At 46.3% G+C, this 22,667-nt stretch overlaps 1 protein-coding gene across 3 annotated transcripts in view; it reads right to left on the bottom strand.

The window, feature by feature from the left end:
• Positions 1-22,667, bottom strand: part of LOC147016953 (unconventional myosin-Va-like) — a 100,328-nt gene that overhangs the window by 64,973 nt on the left and 12,688 nt on the right. For all 3 annotated transcript variants that reach the window (XM_085846194.1, XM_085846193.1, XM_085846192.1), the window contains exons 2-6: positions 3,496-3,606; positions 2,286-2,457; positions 1,972-2,116; positions 1,584-1,740; positions 418-561 (exon numbers count right to left, since the gene is read on the bottom strand). In XM_085846194.1, the coding sequence (XP_085702320.1) occupies positions 418-561; positions 1,584-1,740; positions 1,972-2,116; positions 2,286-2,457; positions 3,496-3,606 (729 nt within the window). The remainder of the gene's footprint in view (positions 1-417; positions 562-1,583; positions 1,741-1,971; positions 2,117-2,285; positions 2,458-3,495; positions 3,607-22,667) is intronic.

Raw genomic sequence — 22,667 nt, forward strand, 5'->3', positions numbered from 1 at the left:
AAAATGCCATACAGTGGCCAGGAAATCCTATTATTCCTGGGAATTGAAGTACAAAACAAAATAGGAATAGGAAGCGTATATCCCCATTAAAAACAAACCAACCAAATTACAATGAAGCTTCGAGCTTGGTATTCCAAGATATTCTGTTCAAATACATTAAAAAAAAAATCTACAAACTCATACCAGGTAAAGGATAGGAGAGCAATTTAAAGCAATCTTATGTTCTAGGAAATAAAACGACAACACCCCCATGCTCAACCACGGTCCAACAAAATCCTTCGACTCATCCACGAGATAATAGTACTTCCTGTCCACCATCTGCTGTCCTTATCAACATAACCCTTATTATTCAGACTATTCCAACAAAGGGTAAACAGCATCAGTAAAATCAAACCATGGAGCTGTGGTGTGACGTACCTGAAAGACAACACGAGTCTTTTCCAGTAGGTAGGTACGCATGCTCGCACCGACAATATGATACGAGCTGCTAAACCCAATCTCGATGTACTTGCCGAATCGACTGCTGTTATCATTGCGTATCGTCTTGGCATTTCCGATGGCCTGCGAGTGCATGCAAGAAGACCTTTACACACCTGTACAAACAGGTAAATTCCGATGCAAAGGGCAGCCATAATGCGCGTTTAGGGGGTTTATCTCGGCAGTATTCAGAATGTTTACAATTTTGTTTGTTGGTAATTTATGGGAAAAGGCGAGATGCCAATTTTCTTTGCCTTTCAACACTGCAGAAGATGTCATGCAAATATGATGAGGAATCATTGGAAAGCTTATTACTTCAGCAAAGGAAAGAAGGATACAAAGACAAAAGAAGATGAAAAGGCATCAACACTTTGGAAATCCAAATGCAGTGGTGAATCACATAGATAAGAGTGAAGGAACAGGATGCAGGAAGGTGTAATAATCTGATGTGACGGTGGAAACAAAGTCCAAATGAACAAAGCAGAGACTTTTTTTGGATTTAATCATGAAAGAACAAAGCATCGAAGAACTAGAATGGCACTCAGTAGAGTGCATACCTCCACCAGGCTGAACAGTTTATGTTTTGTATCCCACTGATAAGCCAGATCTGCATCCTGACCTTAAACAAAGTTGAATTGGCTCATTCCTGCCACCTACCTAAATCATCCATCCACAACTTTTTGAAATATCCTGCTATATATATAGTTTTTGGTCCAACTATCTCAATGGTGAAGAATCACATAAAATCTTTTTTAATTCTCACATCTGGATATTCAACAAAATCTGATCAATTTGTCCTCGTCACACACCCAACATGCACAAATTTATTTTTGAAATAGCCTGCTCACAGAGACAGACATAAGGGGTGAAAAACACAACCTCCATCCATCTTTGGGGGCAGAGGTAATTACATACCAAGGATGTTGGGAGTGGCATTACAGGGGGTATTGCTAGTTTTATGGTTGGAAGTTAAAATATATATATATATTTTTTTTATTTGTTATTTGGAAGAGAGGCGAGGTGATAGGGGTGGGGGGGATGTAAAACAACCACCCACAAACCTCACTTTTACATCCAACTTTTCTTCCTATTTGCTCCTACTTCACCTCCATGATGGGGTTGGAAGCGAGGACCTTTTCTTCAACATTGGTGTTTCCGGTAGATCCCCCCACCACTGCAAAGTACCGCATTGCATACTTGGCTGAAACAGTCTTTCCAGCACCCGACTCTCCACTCACAATGATCGACTGGTTTCTCTCATCCCTGAGGGTCACAAGTGCATCTTTGTCAAAACAAGTACACAGAAATCGAGGTCATGCTTTCTACAAGTTGGAAGTATATCGAGAAAAAAGAAAAAAAAGAGAAGAATGTGTGTGGGTGTTATAAATTCAAGCTCAATGGTACAAATATCCATGGAACACCTGTATACACAAAAATTCCTTAAATGTTTTGGCCGAAATAAATAAAAATAAAACCTGTCCTTGAGAAACCGACCTCGCCATCTGAGTGAAGGCCTCCTGGGCCACAGCGAATACATGGGGATCCATATCTCCACTACCCTCCTGACTGTAAGCCAGAATCATGTCGTCACCATAGATCGGCAATTCTTCATAAGGATTCAAAGCGACCAGGACTATACCTGTGGTTGGAAAGTGGGAGACAGTGAAGGTGGAGCTAGCAATTAAGGGAATTACTTATGAACATTTTCGTTGCTTTTCCACTACCTTGCAAATTCATTGTAATGCACTAACCAATATCAACAAGACATACGACAAAGGAATCCCAACAAGCTCGGAACCCCAGCTCACCGCAATAAGTGTATATAGAGCCAGCATCGAGAAACCGCAGGCGAAGGTTGTACAGAACAGCCGGTTCATGCAAGTAACTTAGAGATGTCAGGTCATTCTCACCAACTAGGAAGTCTGGGTTCCGTAGAAATGGCAGTGGTGTGTGTGGAGGAGCAACAGCATACTCCAACACCTAGAGTGTCATGTAACCACAATTCAACGGGGGCAAACAGTTATCGGTCCCCAAAATAATCCATTTGAGAGATGCACGGCCATTCTCAAGCCTCTTCAGTGTCAATTTTGCGGAACATATCCCAACATTTTTCGCTCGACCCAAATTCTGCATGTAGAGAGATGCACCCAAACACACACACTTTTAATTTTTTTGAAAGTCAAGAAAGGAGAAAAAAGAAATTCCCACTGTCATACACAGAATAAAATTTAACCAAACTTCAATTCCAAAGCTTTGAGAAAATCCTGCAAAATTGCAAAAGAAAGAAAATGTTGTCGACAATAACAAGATCATTTCCTCCAAGTTACACGCTATTGTTCAAATCCAATTTGTTTTGACAGTGGTCTTCCAATCTGCACAACTTCAAAGGTCAGGTTTATTGGCTAAACAAAGTTCAGACCTACAATTCTGGAAAAACGAGCTTTGCTCCTCAAATCAAACCAGCACAAAGTCATCACTCATTTCTAAATGAATGAGACAGTATTTCACAACATGGCGAGTTGGCATCAAATGGGTCAAAACAATTATATTATTCAACTCCATTTGAGAGCACTTAAATGTGCATACAAGGAAAGTTCACCATCTTTGTCATGGTAATGAAATTTCCCATCAAAAGAAGCGCTGAGTGGTGAAAGGACCAATCATCCATTACACAGTTACCCAAACAGGCTGCACTTCACAATACAAATGCAACAAACATGTCTGCAATGATTCGCATTCACTCAATGCACAGCGATTTGTGAAAATGAGATGCATTTCAAAAAAAATTAAAAAAATTATATATTTTTTTTTCAAAGAAAAGGTGGAAACATCAATTGCAACAAACAATCAGCTAAAACAAAATAAAGCAGCAACAGTCTTGACACATCAACAGAGATGTTAACACTGTCCAACTTTCATGCAATGTAATAATATTTAAGAGTTTTAAAAGCAGGAAATGAACCATCATCAATTTTACCCTTTAAACCCCACCAAACAAACAGAAGGCCCAGCCCTCACCTGCCCATCTTCACGTTCCAAATGCAAACAATTATCCCCATCGGTGTAGGCTCGCATGACCACTGCCGACACCCACACCTCATTGTCATCAGGAATCCACACGCGAACTCCCTGTCAATCACACAATGCCATCAAAATTCAACAATTTATTGGAAGTGAATGAACTGCATAAATAATGCTGCTCGAGGGAAAAATTCAATTAGGAAGAGCCCTTTCCAACATAGTCAAGCAAGAAGTCAGGTATGGGATCATGTGCCAGAGCAGCGCGTCGCTGCATCCACTTTCCGCCGGTATTCCAGGGGCCTCCGTCTGGCCATCCCCCAGGCAGATGCCTAGCCCATCCCCATCTCCTTGAGATGCCGATTAACCTGCTGCAACCACAAGGCACGTGGTCGGCCCATTGGCCTCCTCCACCCACGAGACTCCCTCGCTGAGCGAATCTGGTGAGCAGGATCAGCATAAGGAAAACAAGCCACATGTCCATACAGCCACAGCTGACTCACTGACTATGCAGGTAACAAATCTCATTTGAGTCTCTCAGCAACTGCTCGTTGGACACAAAGTCCGACCAGCGATAGCCAAGGATTCTCCGAAGAGACCTGGTACCAAAGGAATCAAGTCTCCGTCTCAGATCCTTGGTCAGAGTTCAAGTCTCACATCCATAGAGCAAGACTGGAAGCACCAAGGACCTGAAGACTCGGACTTTCGTCCTCCCGCACAGGTACCGGCAGGGATACACCCAATTATCCAGTGAATCCATGACTCCCCAGGCCTGACCCAGACATCTGTTGACCTCTGGCTCACAGCCAGCAGAGACATGAATATCACTGCCAAGTTAAGTGAATCTCCACAACCTCAACATCCTCACCACAAACAGGCACAGACAGGACAGCAGCATCCAAGATGTCATTGAAAGTCTGGATCTTAGTTTTGTCCCAGGAAACCTGTAATCCCAGCAGCTCTGACTCCTCATTCAGCACCCCGAGGGCCTCCAAAAGAATATCTAAAGTCTCCGCAAAATCAAGGTCAGAGATCTTGACATTCACAAATGATGCACCATAGCTTGATCTCTCAGACATCCTCCCGAGAATCCAGTCCATACAAGTGCGGAAAAGTGTGGGGGCCAGTACACACCCCTGACGAACTCCAGTAAAAACTGGAAATAAGTCAGAGATGGTACCACCACATCTCACTACCAGAGAAGAGTTTTGACATCAGATCGATCAGTTTTGGTGGCACCCGACGAAGACCAAGAATCCTCCAGAGGGCATCCCGATTCACTGAATCAAACGCTTTACAGAGATCAGCATAAGCTGCAAGCAGCTCCTGCCGAAACTCTCATCTGTGTTCAGTGAGGACCCAAATAGCAAGGATACGGTCAATCATTGAACAACACGACCAACAAGGCCCCTCTTCCAGTCAGTTGGGATGATGTCTGTGTTCCAGACAGAGCAAAGAACTGCATGCAACGACACGAGTACAGCATTTCCACCAGGTTTGAGAAGTTCAGCATGGATGCCACAGATCCCTGGAGCTTTATGTCATTTCAACCAGTTCACCGCAGCCTGTGTTTCCACAAGTGAAGGTGGACCACAGTTGATTGGAGGGTCAGCAACAGGGATTGTAACACCCCTGACGTCCAACTCGACAGCTGGTGTATCAGCCTGGTACAACCGCTCAAAGTAACCGGCCCAGCGGGCCTTCACTTCAGACTCCTCTGTCAAGAGCCTACCACCCTCTACTCTAACTGCAGTACACTGAGGGATGGGCTTGGTTGAACGCAATGCGTGAATTCCCCTGTAAGCAGGACGAGAATCACTTGACCACAGGTGATGCTCTACGGCCTCACAGATTCCTCGCACATAGGCCTCCTTGTCCACCCTTAGTATCCAGTCCAGTCAGTCAATGGTATCCAGTGTCCCTTGAGACAAAATTCTTCTTTGCCTTACAGGTGAGTTCCAAGACATCCACCGGCAACATCAAGGACGGTGGTCTTGAAGGCACTCCAGAACTCTTCAGGACCTCCCAAATCTACACTCAGCTACCCTCTCATCCTTGAGCTTGCTAACATCCAGCCTAGGCTGGAATGGTACCATTCTCCTGGATTTAAGGTGCAACTTAGGAGTTGCTACAACAAGCCGGTGGTCAGTATCTAGGAACTGAGCACTCCGGTAAACCCTGCAGTTCTGGGTCATCCTCCAGTGACCATCAACGATGACATGGTCAATCTCCTTTGCCACACCACCAGCATTGGGATACCAAGTCCAGCGATGAACTTGTGGGTGCTGAAACCATGAACCGGCCATCCCAAGTCCATGGCTTTTTGCAAAGTCAAGGAACTTAGTGCTATTCAGGTTCACAGTTCCAGACCCATGGGGATCAACACACGTCTCATAAGCAGGAAGTGCAATGGAGCAAGTCCTCAAATTCAGTAATTTCAGACGTTCCGTGCCCACATTTGTGTGTGAACAACACGAGGAGGAATTTTACAAGGAGTGATGCGTAGTATTGTTGCGGGGCCGGGTATCGGCGACGAGCACGACTGCTAGAGGGAGCAGTAGGGTCGACTCCACCGATCACCCAGAATTTATAGGTCGTCACGCCGGATAACTCCGGAGCCGACGGGTCCCTTATCGGACCGAAGTTTGCCAATAGGTCGACCACGTGGGGTAGAGTTGATTGCCAATTTCAATTTACCTAAATACCCACGTCGTTCAAACTACCGGGGAAATTCACCCTCGACGATGCTCATACGGAACGAGTCGCTAGCGTACTCGAACCATGTGCGACCCAACCGGATGATCACCGAGCTTTCGTCGGTCCAAATATCCCTTTACAGCGGCAACAGCCTGTCTCGTTCTCCAACACGCACCGTGTTAAACCAATAAAAGAAAGGACAAGGACGAACCAATACATTTAACAGGGGATTCATTTATAATGGGGGTGGGGGGGGGGGGAGGGAACACACAAGGAGCAGAGTTATCCGAATAATAAAAATGAAATGCAAATAATGTACCAGGCACTTAACAGTTGCTACTTAAAAGACGGTCACACACACACACACACACACACACACACACACACACACACACACACACACACACACACACACACACACACACACACACACACAGTCAGTAGTATCAGTAGTAGTAGTGAGCATGTCATTAGTAGTAGTAGGTCCATGTCAGTAGTCGTAGGTGAGTGTGATGGGGAGGGTGTGGGTGATGATGGATCCTCCTTGCGTCCGCGTCCACGGCCACGGCCAGGAGACTTCTTTGCAGCATTCTTCGAAGTTTTCTTCGGCTTTTTTTAAATGTTTTTCTACACTGAACTATTGATGTTTTTTTTTTAAAGTTTTTGGCATATTCATAACGAGTTGGACAAATGCATAACGTATTAGTAACGTACACAGAATGTTTCGATAACTTATACCAACGAATGCTTAGCGTGTTGTCGGCGTTCACAACTTATGCCCAATGACAGTCTAACATATGCATAGCGTGCGGCAGCGTATCGTCGACGATCATGTGGCGTAGGCTATTCATAGGCTGCCACTCAACGATTTAAATCATAACTGCACTAGAAATCGAAGTGTCAACATCACCGTCATGCCAAAGAAGAAGAAAAAAAAATGGAGTCTGGAACACTGACCGGTTCCTCCTGTGAAGCCCATTTTTATATACCAATTCCCCTGAATGCTGCCAATACGCCATTATACGGTAGCTGCAAGTTAGAAACCCGTTCAGTAAGTTCTGTGGTCGTCCGGACGACATCAATCAAATACGTCTATGTGCGTTGGAGATACGTTACACATCGGTTCAAAGCACGTTACTCATAGGTTAGAAATAAGTTTCGGGTATGCTCAACATTACCTCGACGTGTTGACTTATGAGTAACTTACAAGTAACGTGTGTCGACGCGTGTCAATGATCGCATAACGTGCCTACAACTTATGGCCAGCGTATGCGGAACGTGAGTCATATGTCGAAAAATTTTGAGCATGTTAAAATTTGTCGACGTACTAGGACGTATGCCAGCATGCTCTTAACGTATACAAAACTTACCCACAACGTATTCGCCAAATTTTTCATACGTCGGCAAACGCTGGCTAAAACGTCAAGGTGCGACAGGGCATGACGGTGATGTTGACACTTCGATGTCTAGTGCGGTTATGATTTGAATCGTCGAGTGGCAGCCTTTTAATAGGCTACGCCACGTGATCGTCGGCGATACGCTGCTGCGCACTATGCATACATTAGACTATCGTTGGCCATACGTTGTGAACGCAGACAACACGCTAAGCATTCGTTGGTATAAGTTATCTATAAGACAACGAAACGGTGGTTGTACTGTGGTTGTACATTAATACAAAACGGTGGTTGTACATTAATAATACTGTGGTGGTTGACCAAATTCGCAAACCACCATTCAGGTCCCTTAGGTGAGATATCTCGGTAAGTATATGTGTAGTTCGGCCCAAACCCGTTGTCTAGAGGGAATAAATGTCATTCATGAGGGCTGCGACTCTTCAGGATAGCCGTTTTTCTTTTACTATCTTTATTTTGGACCAGCCGCCATTATTACCACCACCAACCACGTCTCAACAGCTATCACAACAACCACCAACCACAACGCCGCTTCACCACAACCGCCACGACCTTTACCGTCACAACTCGCCACCATCGCATCACCGTCATCTCGCGCCACTCTTGGGCACCGATGCTGGACTCGTATAGGGCGCGCACTGAGCAGCGTGTTCAAAAGCATCGCGGACTTTCCGAAGAAAAACGGATCAAAAACGACTCACGCCCACTTTTGTTCCGTCCAATCGGTGAGCGAGGGGCGATTTGGCCCCGCCTCCAGGGCGTTGGAGGGCGGTCGCTATATGCAAATTCATGGATCAAAAAGCATTCACGCCCACTTTTCCTCGGGCCAATGGGGAGCGAGGTGAAAGGTCGGAGGCAGAGGGTCAAAGATGAAAGAGCGAAGCCACGGGGCTTATAAAAACGACTGCGTTCGTCAGACGAGTTCAGTTGGAAGTGGAGGGAGTTGAGTTTTGGAGTTCGGAGAAGCAGTTCGCAGTTGGGAGTTCGCGGAGTCGGAGTGAAGAGGACGGAGCTGTGGAGAGGCGGCGGCGGCGAAGGCGGACGAGGGGGTGCTCACGTCGGATTCGGGGAACTGCGGAGGGAAAGGCCGGCGGCGCGACCGAGGTCGTGGTGGAGACGCTCGTCGCGGGACCCGAGATTTTGTGAAATCCTCCTTTCCCCGAGCATCAGCAACCCCCTCCTGTTTCCCCCCGCGCTGAGATAGTGCGACAAAAGGGGGTCCCCTTCCCACCCCCTACCAGACACTGTCCGCGAGGCCCGCGGAGTTGAGGCACCACCGCCACTTCGCGTCTCATCATCAGACGGGTAGGCCCGACACGGTCTCGGCCCCAGGCCCGCCTACCCCCCTCATCCTGGAGGGTGGTTCTCTTTCCTTTTGCTTTGGGAATATGTGTTGTCGGCGCCGTCTGTGAAGTAAAATTGTATAAGTGTTGCCGAGTGCCCGGTAGTCGGATAGATCTGCATTGTTGCATTTGCTTTTTGTCTTCTTCTTTTACATGTGCTTTTGGTGGAATTGTATATGTGTGCTTCCCGTGTGCCACGAAATAAATGTGCTTATTGTTGAACTGTTTTCCCGCTTCGCTTCGTCATTTCTTTCATTGAATCCCCATCTTGCTTCACGTAAAGGGTTGGTCGTGGGCTAAGACGCCCGATAATTAATCGAACCGTCGAGGCCGACGAATAACACCGCTCGGTTATCCCGATAGTACGGAACGGGTCGCTTAAGTGGCCCGTGTCCGAAGTCGACCTGCGGCGAGGTGCGATCGCCCGGTCTACCCTCCGTGTGGGTACTTAGGTAGGTCGAATTTGGCGAGCAACCCTATCCCACGCGGGGGCCGATTGGCACGATCGCGGTGAGACCGAAAGGTCCACCCGTGACTGGTTCCCGGCGTTAGTCCGAGAGGGTCACGACTGGATTGTCCGTCCGGTGGGCGACGTGCCGCGATTAGAGTTACGTGGCCGTTCGCACGCGAATCCGCAACAATACGTTGTGCATACGTCCAACTCGTTATGAATACACCAAAAATTAAAAAAACATCAATAGTTCAGCGTACGCCAGCGTTTTACATACATTTTGATACGTTGCCATACACTGGCTAAAATGTCAGTGTGACAGCCCCTTAATAAAAAATATTTGTAGGAGGAGATAGGTTTTGGGCGAGTAAATGACGAACATTTCAGAAACGGTTAACTGCGAATATCTTTCAGAGAGAGTTTGATTTTGATGAAACTTGGGTGAAATGTGTCCAATGTGGCTAGCATGTACACAAAAATGAATGGTTGCTCTGCAGACCTCTGCTGCTTAACAACAGCTAAAATACTTTATCGTACACTTATTGTGGACTGTACAAAAAAAAAAAAAAATCAATACCTCCGAAACTGGCCCTCCGAGGGACCTGTTTTTTTTTTGTGCCCAAGGAGAATGTCTTACAGCATCATATAAAAAAATAAAATCTTTAGCGAATAGATAAATGGAATTACCAGGGCTGCCATTTGTTAGAGTCTTTGAAAACATGCCTGAAATTTCACAAGGTGGGTTTCTGGGCGCAAACTAAGAGGGCTGTGATAATCATATTTATTGTGCTAAATTGATTGATAGCATGTACATGGATATCGGCTAGTCGCGTCGGCCAGCTTTCCATTGAGAGCGAGCAGCCATGTTGCCTACCGGCTCGTTTTTTTCATACGATGCTGTAAGACATTCTCCTTGGGCACAAAAAAAAAACAAAAAAAAAAAACAGGTCCATCGGAGGTCCAGTTTCAGAAGTATTGATGTTTTTGTACAGTCCACAATAAGTGTACGATGTACGATAAAGTATTGTAGCTGTTGCTAAGCAACGGAGGTGTGCATAGCAACCATTCATTTTTGTGTACATGCTAGCCACATTGGACACATTTCACACAAGTTTCATCAAAATCAGACTCTTTCTCTTAGAGATATTCGCAATTAACCGTTTCTGAAATGTTCAACATGTACTCGCCCAAAACCTATCTCCTCCTACAAATATTTTTGTTAGGGCTGCAAATTGGCATGAAGGGAGCTAGATAGATTGCACACAGAACCCAAAGCTTCGATTTTATTTTGATTTTTTTGACCATTTTAAAGGGCCGTTGCTATGCCGTTGCTATGCCGTTGCTCGGGCCCGGGGTCCCATATTCGAAAGCACACGATTCCCAGAAATATTGGTCCTACCTACCAACTTTCATTGGAATCGGTTGAGTGGTTTAGCCCCTAGGCTTGACCAAAGTTTCACAGACAGACAGACAGACAGACAGACAGACAGACGGAAATGTCCAGAATAAGGGTGCTCTAAGAGCAGCCAATAATAATAATAACATAAAGGAGATGAAAGGCCGACGTGTGGAGTCATTTTGGGTTAAATGCAAAATCTTTCATTCATTACAATTAAATAAAACAAAAAATATTTTCAATTGACTTGTGTTCATTATTTAAGTTACACCTGAAATTCATAAGAGCAAAATAAAAAATAAAATTGTATTACATGTACATGTATAATAATAATAACAATAAATGAAAGATGGAACAACATATTTCAACACCTTGAGTTAGAATTCAAGATTGCAATATATAAAATACGTGTTGTATCGTTGAGGACACAGGGTCGGGGGCGAGAAGACAATGAGGGGGGAAGCTCCCTCGGGTTCCTACCAGACTCTCCGGAATCGCAGGCAATCACACACGAATAAATGTGTCACGGCGGGTCGCTAATCGATGGTGAACACCAATAAATTGATCACGTGACTTTGGGTCCTCCGTCTGATACTGTTTACCTAAAGGTCACGTGGTTTAATTACCGGGGGGACAAGCCTTGTTCAAACTGGATCACCTTACCGGATCAGATGCAGCCGAGCGCAACTGCCAAGGACCTACCGGCAAGAAAACAGATCGTAGGGGGGATAACCTCCCGGCTAGGCTAGGATAGGATACGGACCATGCTGGACCAATGAAGGAAAAGATGAAAATGAGCTGGGAACATTTCTACGCAAGCATTTATTTACAATCAGGTGAGGAAATGTATGTGGCACAGTGAATGGATTTATTATTATGTACTGCAGTGGATAGCAAGGAATTCATGGGGTGCGACAAAAGGCAAACAATTTACAAAAACAGACAGTACAATTATCCTGTTATCACTTCTACAATCTTAACCTATGCTATAACAGGCACCATCACACACACACACACACACACACACACACACACACACACACACACACACACACACACACACACACACACACACACACACACACACACAAGATTAGATAGCCAGAAAGAAAGAGCAAAGGAGGACAAATGGCCTCGCAATACCTGGCATGGACGGCCGACCAACGCAACCCAGTATGCTTAGGGAGAGGTAGGTGGGAGAAATACTGGTGTCTAAGGTGTGGGAGGTGTGGTGTGGTGCAATATGGGGGGAGGGTACGGCGTCGTGCCAGAGGAAAATGGGATTGCGAGTCAGTAATGATGCTCTTTTGTGTGTCCAAAGGGGATGAGATAGAGGGGTGGAAAGAGATAGAGGGGTGGAAAGAGATAGAGGGGTGGAAAGAGATAGAGGGGTGGAAAGAGATAGAGGGGTGGAAAGAGATAGAGGGGTGGAAAGAGATAGAGGGGTGGAAAGAGATAGAGGGGTGGAAAGAGATAGAGGGGTGGAAAGAGATAGAGGGGTGGAAAGAGATAGAGGGGTGGAAAGAGATAGAGGGGTGGAAAGAGATAGAGGGGTGGAAAGAGATAGAGGGGTGGAAAGAGATAGAGGGGTGGAAAGAGATAGAGGGGTGGAAAGAGATAGAGGGGTGGAAAGAGATGAAAGATCCCTAACCTAATCGTGCATAGGTCGGAGAGTGTAGCATGTACCTCCGTTGGATGCTCCGCTTCAGCGTTCCCACCTTAAGAGTTGTCGCGTTATCTCCAGCTTTGTCACTTGGCCAGGGCTCGTGGCAACGTGCGCTCCACACTGGTCTTCAAGAAGAACGTCTCAATTGCACACCAACTGCGAGTAAAGAGCCAGCCCAGGGCCAGAGGCAATGAGGAGCAGCCAACGCAGAGCCAAGAGGAGCAGAGAAGAAGAGGGCGAAGCAGAGAGCGAGCGGCTCCGTGCTCCTCCTTTTATAAGCCCTGGGCGAATGGTGGGGTGACGACCCGAAAGCGACGCGCTGTGTCCTGAATCCCACTCCTCTATTGTGCCACAGTGGCCCGAGTCATGCCCTGCCAGGCTCTCATGGCTGGAAATGGTCTAATTTGCCCATCCGGCTCGCCACGGACTGGAGCTCCTGACTCAACTTAGAGTATGAGCAGACACCCCGGCCCTAAACGTGCTCCGAGTGCAGTCTGAATGCTGAATAGCAATGCACACCCACCACCCACAGGCCCCCTCTCATGAGCCAAAATGCACACCCGGGCACTGCACTAAACTCCTGGATCTCCCTTCCCACGACCCCACATTGCCACGTTCTGGCGACTGGACGAGGGTCGTATCAATCCCACGTGCTCACCCGGCACATCCCCGGCGAGATTTGGTCGAGCTATCAACGTCCATTGCTCACCTCCGCTTCCAGCCCGAGTTGTGCAGTACTTCTCCGTAAAGTGGTGAATTGTAGTGATACAGAGGTATGAGAATATTTTTCCCGTATGTGGAAGGTGTTGGTAGTTGAAGTGGTGAAGTGTGGAGAGCGAGGGGTGAAGCAAGGTGAGAGAGGAGTGAAGCAAGGTGAGATGTCATTGGAAATTGGTGTGCAGATTTGAATGAAATAATGGCATGCCATGCACATGTAGTGTGCTTGTAGGGAGTTTGGTGGTGGTTCCAAGCCAAGGGAGGCTTTGTGGTGTTTTTGCTATTCAATTGTATATTGCATGGCATGAATGCTTGCCTGATTTGTACCAAGGCTAAAAGGAAAGGGTTGAATTAGAAATCAGAATAGGAGACAGATATAGTTAATAGACCGGGCCTCAGATGTTCCACAATAATTGCACAAACGAAATTGCTTTTGAAGCCATCTTGTATACATGTCAAGTATATACATACAGTAGACTAGGCGTAAGTCGGCAGCGTGTAACTCGTCACTTCGCCTCAGTCGGCAGCGTCAAAAAGTCCCGAATTTATCTCATGTTAAATCCCTTTGAATAAAGGGTCATCCCTCTGTAAGTCGTCATCTCTAAGTCGTCGGATGTTGTCCGTTTCCGCATAATGGAAACTCAAGTAAATTACCACTCCTAACTCGTCACACGGAACTGCTGCCTCGTGAGAAGCCCGATTTCATGGAATTGTGATGCTCACTCATTGGTTTACACCGTCAGTGATAGGCTACTTATAACTGCGTACACACGTTGATCGCACTGCAGGCAGGACAATGGCGACTAAGCGTAAGCTTACAACTAAAATCTACCAAGAAAAATACGACATTATCCAGTTTTGCGAGGCAAATCCACTGATGAAGAAAACAGCCATAGCTGAGAAGTTGGACATCAAACGGCAGACATTGAACGGTATCTTGAAGAATAAGGGCAAGATATTTGGACAAGTGGAGAAGATCACGAGGCCGGTGGTAAGTGTGAACCGTGTGTCCTTTGAAGATGTCGATGACGCGCTCATCATTTGGTTTCGGCAAATGTCGGCTCAGCCAAATATTCGGTTGGACAGTGAAATGTTGCTGCTGAAGGCACGTAAATTCGCTGCGGACCTCGGGCATGATGATTCCGAGACCTTGCCGATGCACTGGATAGAGAGATTCAAAGTGAGGCGGGGAATCGGCAAGGTCAAGAGGTGCGGCGAATCAGGCAGCGTGGATCCGCCGAAACTGTCTTTTGGTGGAGGATTGCCCTGACAACATCATGGAATACAATGACCGGTTTGAGTCCTTTCTCATGCACCAGATGCCCAATAGTTTGAGGCAGTCTAACATAACGGATTACTTCGTGAAGGAGTAAAGGATCAATCGAGCTTCGTGTTGAAAGTCCGATCATGGTTTTATATTGGCTTGTTTTGTACATTACCGCAGTCACTCACACATAGGCATTGAGTGGTAATCATCACCACGATGACTGTGTCATGTAATTTGTCACCATACCATCACTGATGGTATATGAGTTGTCTTACAGTTGTTCATTATCTTTACTTTTGATAAACTGATTCATGAATTCCATCTTTGCTTGATCACTTTCCAACTCACCAATGAACCCCCACCTATGCCCCGAGGATTGCGTTTTCCTTTTGGTACAATAGCCGGCTCTCACACATACGTGTCCAGGCCATGCGCGACTTCATCCTTCACCCCACAGTCATCATGAATGTTCGCATATCCGTAAGTCGTCGCATTTCTAAGTCGTCACTTTTTTTCTCGGTCCCGATGATGACGACTTACGCCTCGTCTACTGTATATATATATATATATATATATATATATATATATATATATATATATATATATATATATATATATATATATATATATATATATATATATATATATATATATATATATATATATATATATATATATATATATATATATATATATATATATATATATATATATATATATATATATATATATATATATATAGTATTGGGTGATGTCCTGAGATGCTTGGCACACTGTTCCACAAAACACCATGATTGGATTAAGGCTGTACTGATAATAACAGGCATGATTAACCAAACGGCCACCTCCTGGGTTAAAGTTCCTTGAATGTCAGAGGTAGAGCATTGACAAAAAAGAAGAAAACAAAACAAAAAAAAAAAAAAACAAGGAGAAATTGAGGGAAACAAAGATGAAGAAGAGCAGGGAATGTACAGGATTTCCCTTTAAATAACAGCATTCTTTTCTTTGCGAGTTGCCAAGCAACAAAGCATAAAGAGGATCTTGTGCAAACACTTACGTGCATGACGACTAAAGGTCATCTCAATCAACGGAAATAAAAGAAGAGAACAATGTGACTTTGCCAAGTCTGAAGAGCATGTTGTGCAATTTGTCAGCTTTCTTTGGGCCAAGATGAGCAGTAACTTGGAAGAGAAACACTGCATTTGAACCATTAGAGGCCTTAGCAACCATTGGTATACACGAGTGTTGAACCACTTTAAATTATGTACATTGGATTGTAGTCCTGCAAATTAAGCAGAATCTGGGGGGGGGGGATGGGGGTCACATTGAACGAGTCTCAAGAATATCCTTCAGGATTGATAAATAGGTGATTGGACCAAAGGTAGTTAATGCATAGATTGGTCTCTGGAACGTTAATAGGAGTGGAAACAGAGGACAGGTTTAAACCAGAATTAGATGTCTTGGAGCGAGATGGGTATGTGGATATTATCACGACTTGAAGGTGGCATGAGTGCGGCGGACGGGTGATCGTTTACATGTACAGTGATTGCGATATCTGTGGAAGGGTCCAGCTTTTTCCACAAATAAATAAATAAAAATTCCAGTCATAACAATACTGTATATGGCACCCTCCCCCCCCCCAACCCACCCCCATTGGGTCTGTGGCCTGAGATGGATTTTTATTGGTCTGTTGGTGGAGCACAAGCATGATGGGCCAAATGGCCTCTTCCTGCGTCAACACTCCTTGTACACATCAAAGCATTTAATCACAATAGATCGTTTTAATATTTGAATGCAAAATTGCAGGGAGAGGGGGGTGGGGGGGGAGGGAAGGGAAGAATAAATAAATAAATAAACCTACAATACAAGAGGAGCTCTGTCTCAGCATGCCTGCGTCCGTCCCTGCATGCTTCCAGCCGGGAACAATGGTCCTATAGGGGATACCATAACCCAAGCCCAATCTACAAACATAATCTGAAGTTGAGCAAGGCCGCAAACAGGAAGATAATTTATTTGCACGACTTTTAAAGGGTGTAGCCTGGTGTTGGCTCAGTGGTTAGGGTGGCGGCTTGGGATCCGCGGGTCCTGAGTTCAAGCCTCGTTGCCCGCTGAATTAATTCACCAGGGGGTTGACTCAGCCTGTCATCCTTCCGAGGTCGGCAAAATGAGTACCAGCTTGCTGGGATGACCGAGTCATTCAAGTATCCTGCGTCAGAGTGGCGACCTGTCCAGGATTGTGCCCAATAGCCAAGGAGACGCTTCGGCAGCACCAACGCTCTGTACAGAGTATGGTCCCAATGGACTAAAGGGTGAAAGTTAATTTTTCGGTGGATACCCCTTCCAGTCATACCAAAAACTACAACAATAATAAACATGTACCATGACATGACGATAGGCTAAATTAATTGGAAAACAAAAGTATGGCTGGGAAGGAAAGGAACATACTTGGGGGGGGGGGGAAGAAGGAGGAAAAAAAAAAAAAAAAAAAAAAAAAAAAAAAAAAAAAAAAATTTTTTCACTTTGGCTTAAAGATTCTAAGGATAAAATCCACAAAGTCCTAATCTCAGAAGCTCAAGTTTAACTCGGTCACTCGGTAGAGCACTTACCTCCGCCATGCAATGCCTGATCCACGAGAACATATCAGGCCAAATATATTTTTGAAATATGCTATGTATCATTTTTGGCCCCGTCTCTCAATGGTGAAGCACACTTAAAAAAAAAAAAAAAAAAATCAGATCCGGATTTGGATCTTCATCAAAATTGAATCAATTCTTCCTTCTCAAACTACCAACATGTCCACCAAGTTTCGTCCGAATCCATCTACATGTTTTTGATATACACACACACACACACACACACACACACACACACACACACACACACACACACGGGATAGCAGTACAACATAGCTGGTAGCAGACGACAGACCGTACATGGGGAATGACAAAAATACGCATTGTGCAAAATGCAAGTGGTACTATGGAACGCCAAGACTTCCCAAACATTGTCGGCATGTCCGCTAAGTGCCACAGCAATTTCATAGGGATCGTGTGACGGCGAGCCGAGTTTTTAGTGTGCAAGCTTGGTATTATAATCGAGATGTATAGATAGATGCGGGCCGGCGGGGTCGGGTGAGAAGACCACAAGGTGGGGGAAGCTACATCGATTCCCACCAGACTCCCCAGAATTGTAGGCTGTTGCTCACGGATAATTTTGTGATGCGGCGGGTCGCTTAACCGATCGTGAACGCCAATAACTCAACCGCGTGACCTCGGGTCCTCCCGCCTATGGAATTGGGTTACCCAATTAACCAGACGGTTTAACCACGCCCTCGGTACGCCTTGTCAGAACCGGATCGGATCACCTTTCCAGATCGGATGCAGCCGAGCGACACTGCCAAGGATGTACCAGCTCGAAGGAACGGACCGTTGGGAATAAAGACCCGGTTAAACCTGGATCCGAACCATGCTGGACCAATGAGGGAAAAGACAAAGGCGAGCTGGGAACATTTCTAATGATGATTATTTATTTACAAGCGAGCGAGGAAAAGCATGTGGCACAACAAAGGTTTATCGAGTATGTAACGCAGGGAAAGAGGAGAGGGGTGTGGAGGGGGGGGGGGTGCGACAATTATATAAGCAACTTACCAAAGTAGACAGTGCAGACTTGACGCAAGATTATTCACAGTAACAACAATAAAAGATCTTCTACAGGCTTACTTAACGGACAGGCGCCAGCACACTCAGACACAGACACAGACACAGACACAGACACAGACACAGACACAGACACAGACACAGACACAGACACAGACACAGACACAGACACAGACACAGACACAGACACAGACACAGACACAGACACAGACACAGACACAGACACAGACACAGACACAGACACAGACACAGACACAGACACAGACACAGACACAGACACAGACACAGACACAGACACAGACACAGACACAGACACAGACACAGACACAGACACAGACACAGACACAGACACAGACACAGACACAGACACAGACACAGACACAGACACAGACACAGACACAGACACAGACACAGACACAGACACAGACACAGACACAGACACAGACACAGACACAGACACAGACACAGACACAGACACAGACACAGACACAGACACAGACACAGACACAGACACAGACACAGACACAGACACAGACACAGACACAGACACAGACACAGACACAGACACAGACACAGACACAGACACAGACACAGACACAGACACAGACACAGACACAGACACAGACACAGACACAGACACAGACACAGACACAGACACAGACACAGACACAGACACAGACACAGACACAGACACAGACACAGACACAGACACAGACACAGACACAGACACAGACACAGACACAGACACAGACACAGACACAGACACAGACACAGACACAGACACAGACACAGACACAGACACAGACACAGACACAGACACAGACACAGACACAGACACAGACACAGACACAGACACAGACACAGACACAGACACAGACACAGACACAGACACAGACACAGACACAGACACAGACACAGACACAGACACAGACACAGACACAGACACAGACACAGACACAGACACAGACACAGACACAGACACAGACACAGACACAGACACAGACACAGACACAGACACAGACACAGACACAGACACAGACACAGACACAGACACAGACACAGACACAGACACAGACACAGACACAGACACAGACACAGACACAGACACAGACACAGACACAGACACAGACACAGACACAGACACAGACACAGACACAGACACAGACACAGACACAGACACAGACACAGACACAGACACAGACACAGACACAGACACAGACACAGACACAGACACAGACACAGACACAGACACAGACACAGACACAGACACAGACACAGACACAGACACAGACACAGACACAGACACAGACACAGACACAGACACAGACACAGACACAGACACAGACACAGACACAGACACAGACACAGACACAGACACAGACACAGACACAGACACAGACACAGACACAGACACAGACACAGACACAGACACAGACACAGACACAGACACAGACACAGACACAGACACAGACACAGACACAGACACAGACACAGACACAGACACAGACACAGACACAGACACAGACACAGACACAGACACAGACACAGACACAGACACAGACACAGACACAGACACAGACACAGACACAGACACAGACACACAGACACAGACACAGACACAGACACAGACACAGACACAGACACAGACACAGACACAGACACAGACACAGACACAGACACAGACACAGACACAGACACAGACACAGACACAGACACAGACACAGACACAGACACAGACACAGACACAGACACAGACACAGACACAGACACAGACACAGACACAGACACAGACACAGACACAGACACAGACACAGACACAGACACAGACACAGACACAGACACAGACACAGACACAGACACAGACACAGACACAGACACAGACACAGACACAGACACAGACACAGACACAGACACAGACACAGACACAGACACAGACACAGACACAGACACAGACACAGACACAGACACAGACACAGACACAGACACAGACACAGACACAGACACAGACACAGACACAGACACAGACACAGACACAGACACAGACACAGACACAGACACAGACACAGACACAGACACAGACACAGACACAGACACAGACACAGACACAGACACAGACACAGACACAGACACAGACACAGACACAGACACAGACACAGACACAGACACAGACACAGACACAGACACAGACACAGACACAGACACAGACACAGACACAGACACAGACACAGACACAGACACAGACACAGACACAGACACAGACACAGACACAGACACAGACACAGACACAGACACAGACACAGACACAGACACAGACACAGACACAGACACAGACACAGACACAGACACAGACACAGACACAGACACAGACACAGACACAGACACAGACACAGACACAGACACAGACACAGACACAGGCACAGACACAGACACAGGCACAGGCACAGACACAGGCACAGACACAGACACAGACACAGCCACAGACACAGACACAGACACAGACACAGACACAGACACAGACACAGACACAGACACAGACACAGACACAGACACAGACACAGACACAGACACAGACACAGACACAGACACAGACACAGACACAGACACAGACACAGACACAGACACAGACACAGACACAGACACAGACACAGACACAGACACAGACACAGACACAGACACAGACACAGACACACAGACACACAGAGACACAGACACACAGACACACAGACACACAGACACACAGACACACGGACACACAGACACACAGACACACAGACACACAGACACACAGACACACAGACACACAGACACACAGACACACAGACACACAGACACACAGACACACAGACACACAGACACACAGACACACAGACACACAGACACACAGACACACAGACACACAGACACAGACACAGACACAGACACAGACACAGACACAGACACAGACACACACACACACACACACACACACACACACACACACACACACACACACACACACACACACACACACACACACACACACACACACACACACACACACACACACACACACACACACACACACGAAACCCCAGATGGACTTTTGCAGCCAGGGAGGGAGGGAGTTGAGGTTATAGTTCTCGGTACCTGGGTGTTTCAGGGGAGGGATGCTTCGTGGTGTGGCAACCAATAGCCATGTTGTTCTGGCCACAGCCGCACGTGTGGAGATAGTGTTCCGAACAGGAGGAGCTCGAGTGGAGAAGGGCGGAGTCCAGAGTGTGAGGGTGGAGCAATAGGCAGGATGCTTGGTCGACATCGTGTGGGTGGAGACAAGTAGCAGGAACACTAACTTATTCTACAATTCCTCAATTCTCCTCTCAATTCCTCCATTCTCCTCAATTCACGGAGGACCCCTCAGTCTTTGTAGAGCCCGGAGCTCGGGGAGGAGCCATGCCGAAACCGACGTCATCGTCCAAGCCGGGTATTCCGACTGGTTCCGACCCTTCATGTGATCTGCCTTCCTGGGCTGGGTTTCTGCCAGACGCCGGTATAACCCGCCCACCTGGGTGCAAAACGTACGTGACACGCCGCGCATGTCTGGTGGTGCAGCTAAAAGCGTTTGTCCAGCCGAACGTGCTCTTCGGGATTTTGCCTCAGAAAACGAGGATCCAGGTAGACGATGGTACGCTGTGGTAAGCGGGATGAGGGTAGCAAGCGAGGCAAGGCACAGTGGATCGTCACGCTGTGGTAAGCGAGACGAGGGTAGCCAGCGAGGAAAATTTACCTCAGAAAATAAAAGGGAAAAAATGATTCAATAACTTAACTAATAGCCCATCGCAACACACTCCCTTGTTTTCCCACTAGACAAAAGGTAGGGACCCAACTACATGTATATTAATGGAACAACTGACTCAGGACAACTATCTGTTGTATGCATGCGGTTCCAAGAACCGCAACAATATATATATATATATATATATATATATATATATATATATATATATATATATATATATATATATATATATATATATATATATATATATATATATATATATATATATATATAGTTACGGATTTTAGAATCTGGTCTGATCAATTTATCCACACATCCAGGTCCTCACAGTAATTTCCTGAAATGTATGTTCAGATTAGCCCCATCCCCATGTCTAATGGGTTCTTAAATGTGATGCATTGAGAAGGGTAAAGGATATATCCCCTCTCTTATGGGAAGCTTCTTTTTTTTTTTCTTTACGACAGACGTTCACACACATTTCTTTCACGAGCTCTGAAGCCTGCCCTCGTTTTTCCTCAGCAACATTCTTTCGCGAGCTCTGATGCCCGCCTTTTTTGAGAGTGCATGGGTAGTCATGGTAACCGTGCCCCAGTGGGGTGGGGTGGGGTGAGCTTGGGCTGTACGGCACCCCGTGGAGAGGGCCCACCCTTGTTTTTCCTCAGCAACATTCCTTCGCGAGCTCCGACGCCCACCTTTTTTGAGAGCACATGGGTCGTCATGGTAACTGTGCCCCAGTGGGGTGGGGTGAACTTGGGGCAGACGGCACCCCGTAGAGACACCCCAAAGATATAA

Source organism: Eptatretus burgeri, chromosome 11 (assembly GCF_056783735.1).
Source record: "Eptatretus burgeri isolate ZD-2024b chromosome 11, Ebu_testis_v1, whole genome shotgun sequence".
NCBI lineage: Eukaryota > Metazoa > Chordata > Myxini > Myxiniformes > Myxinidae > Eptatretus > Eptatretus burgeri.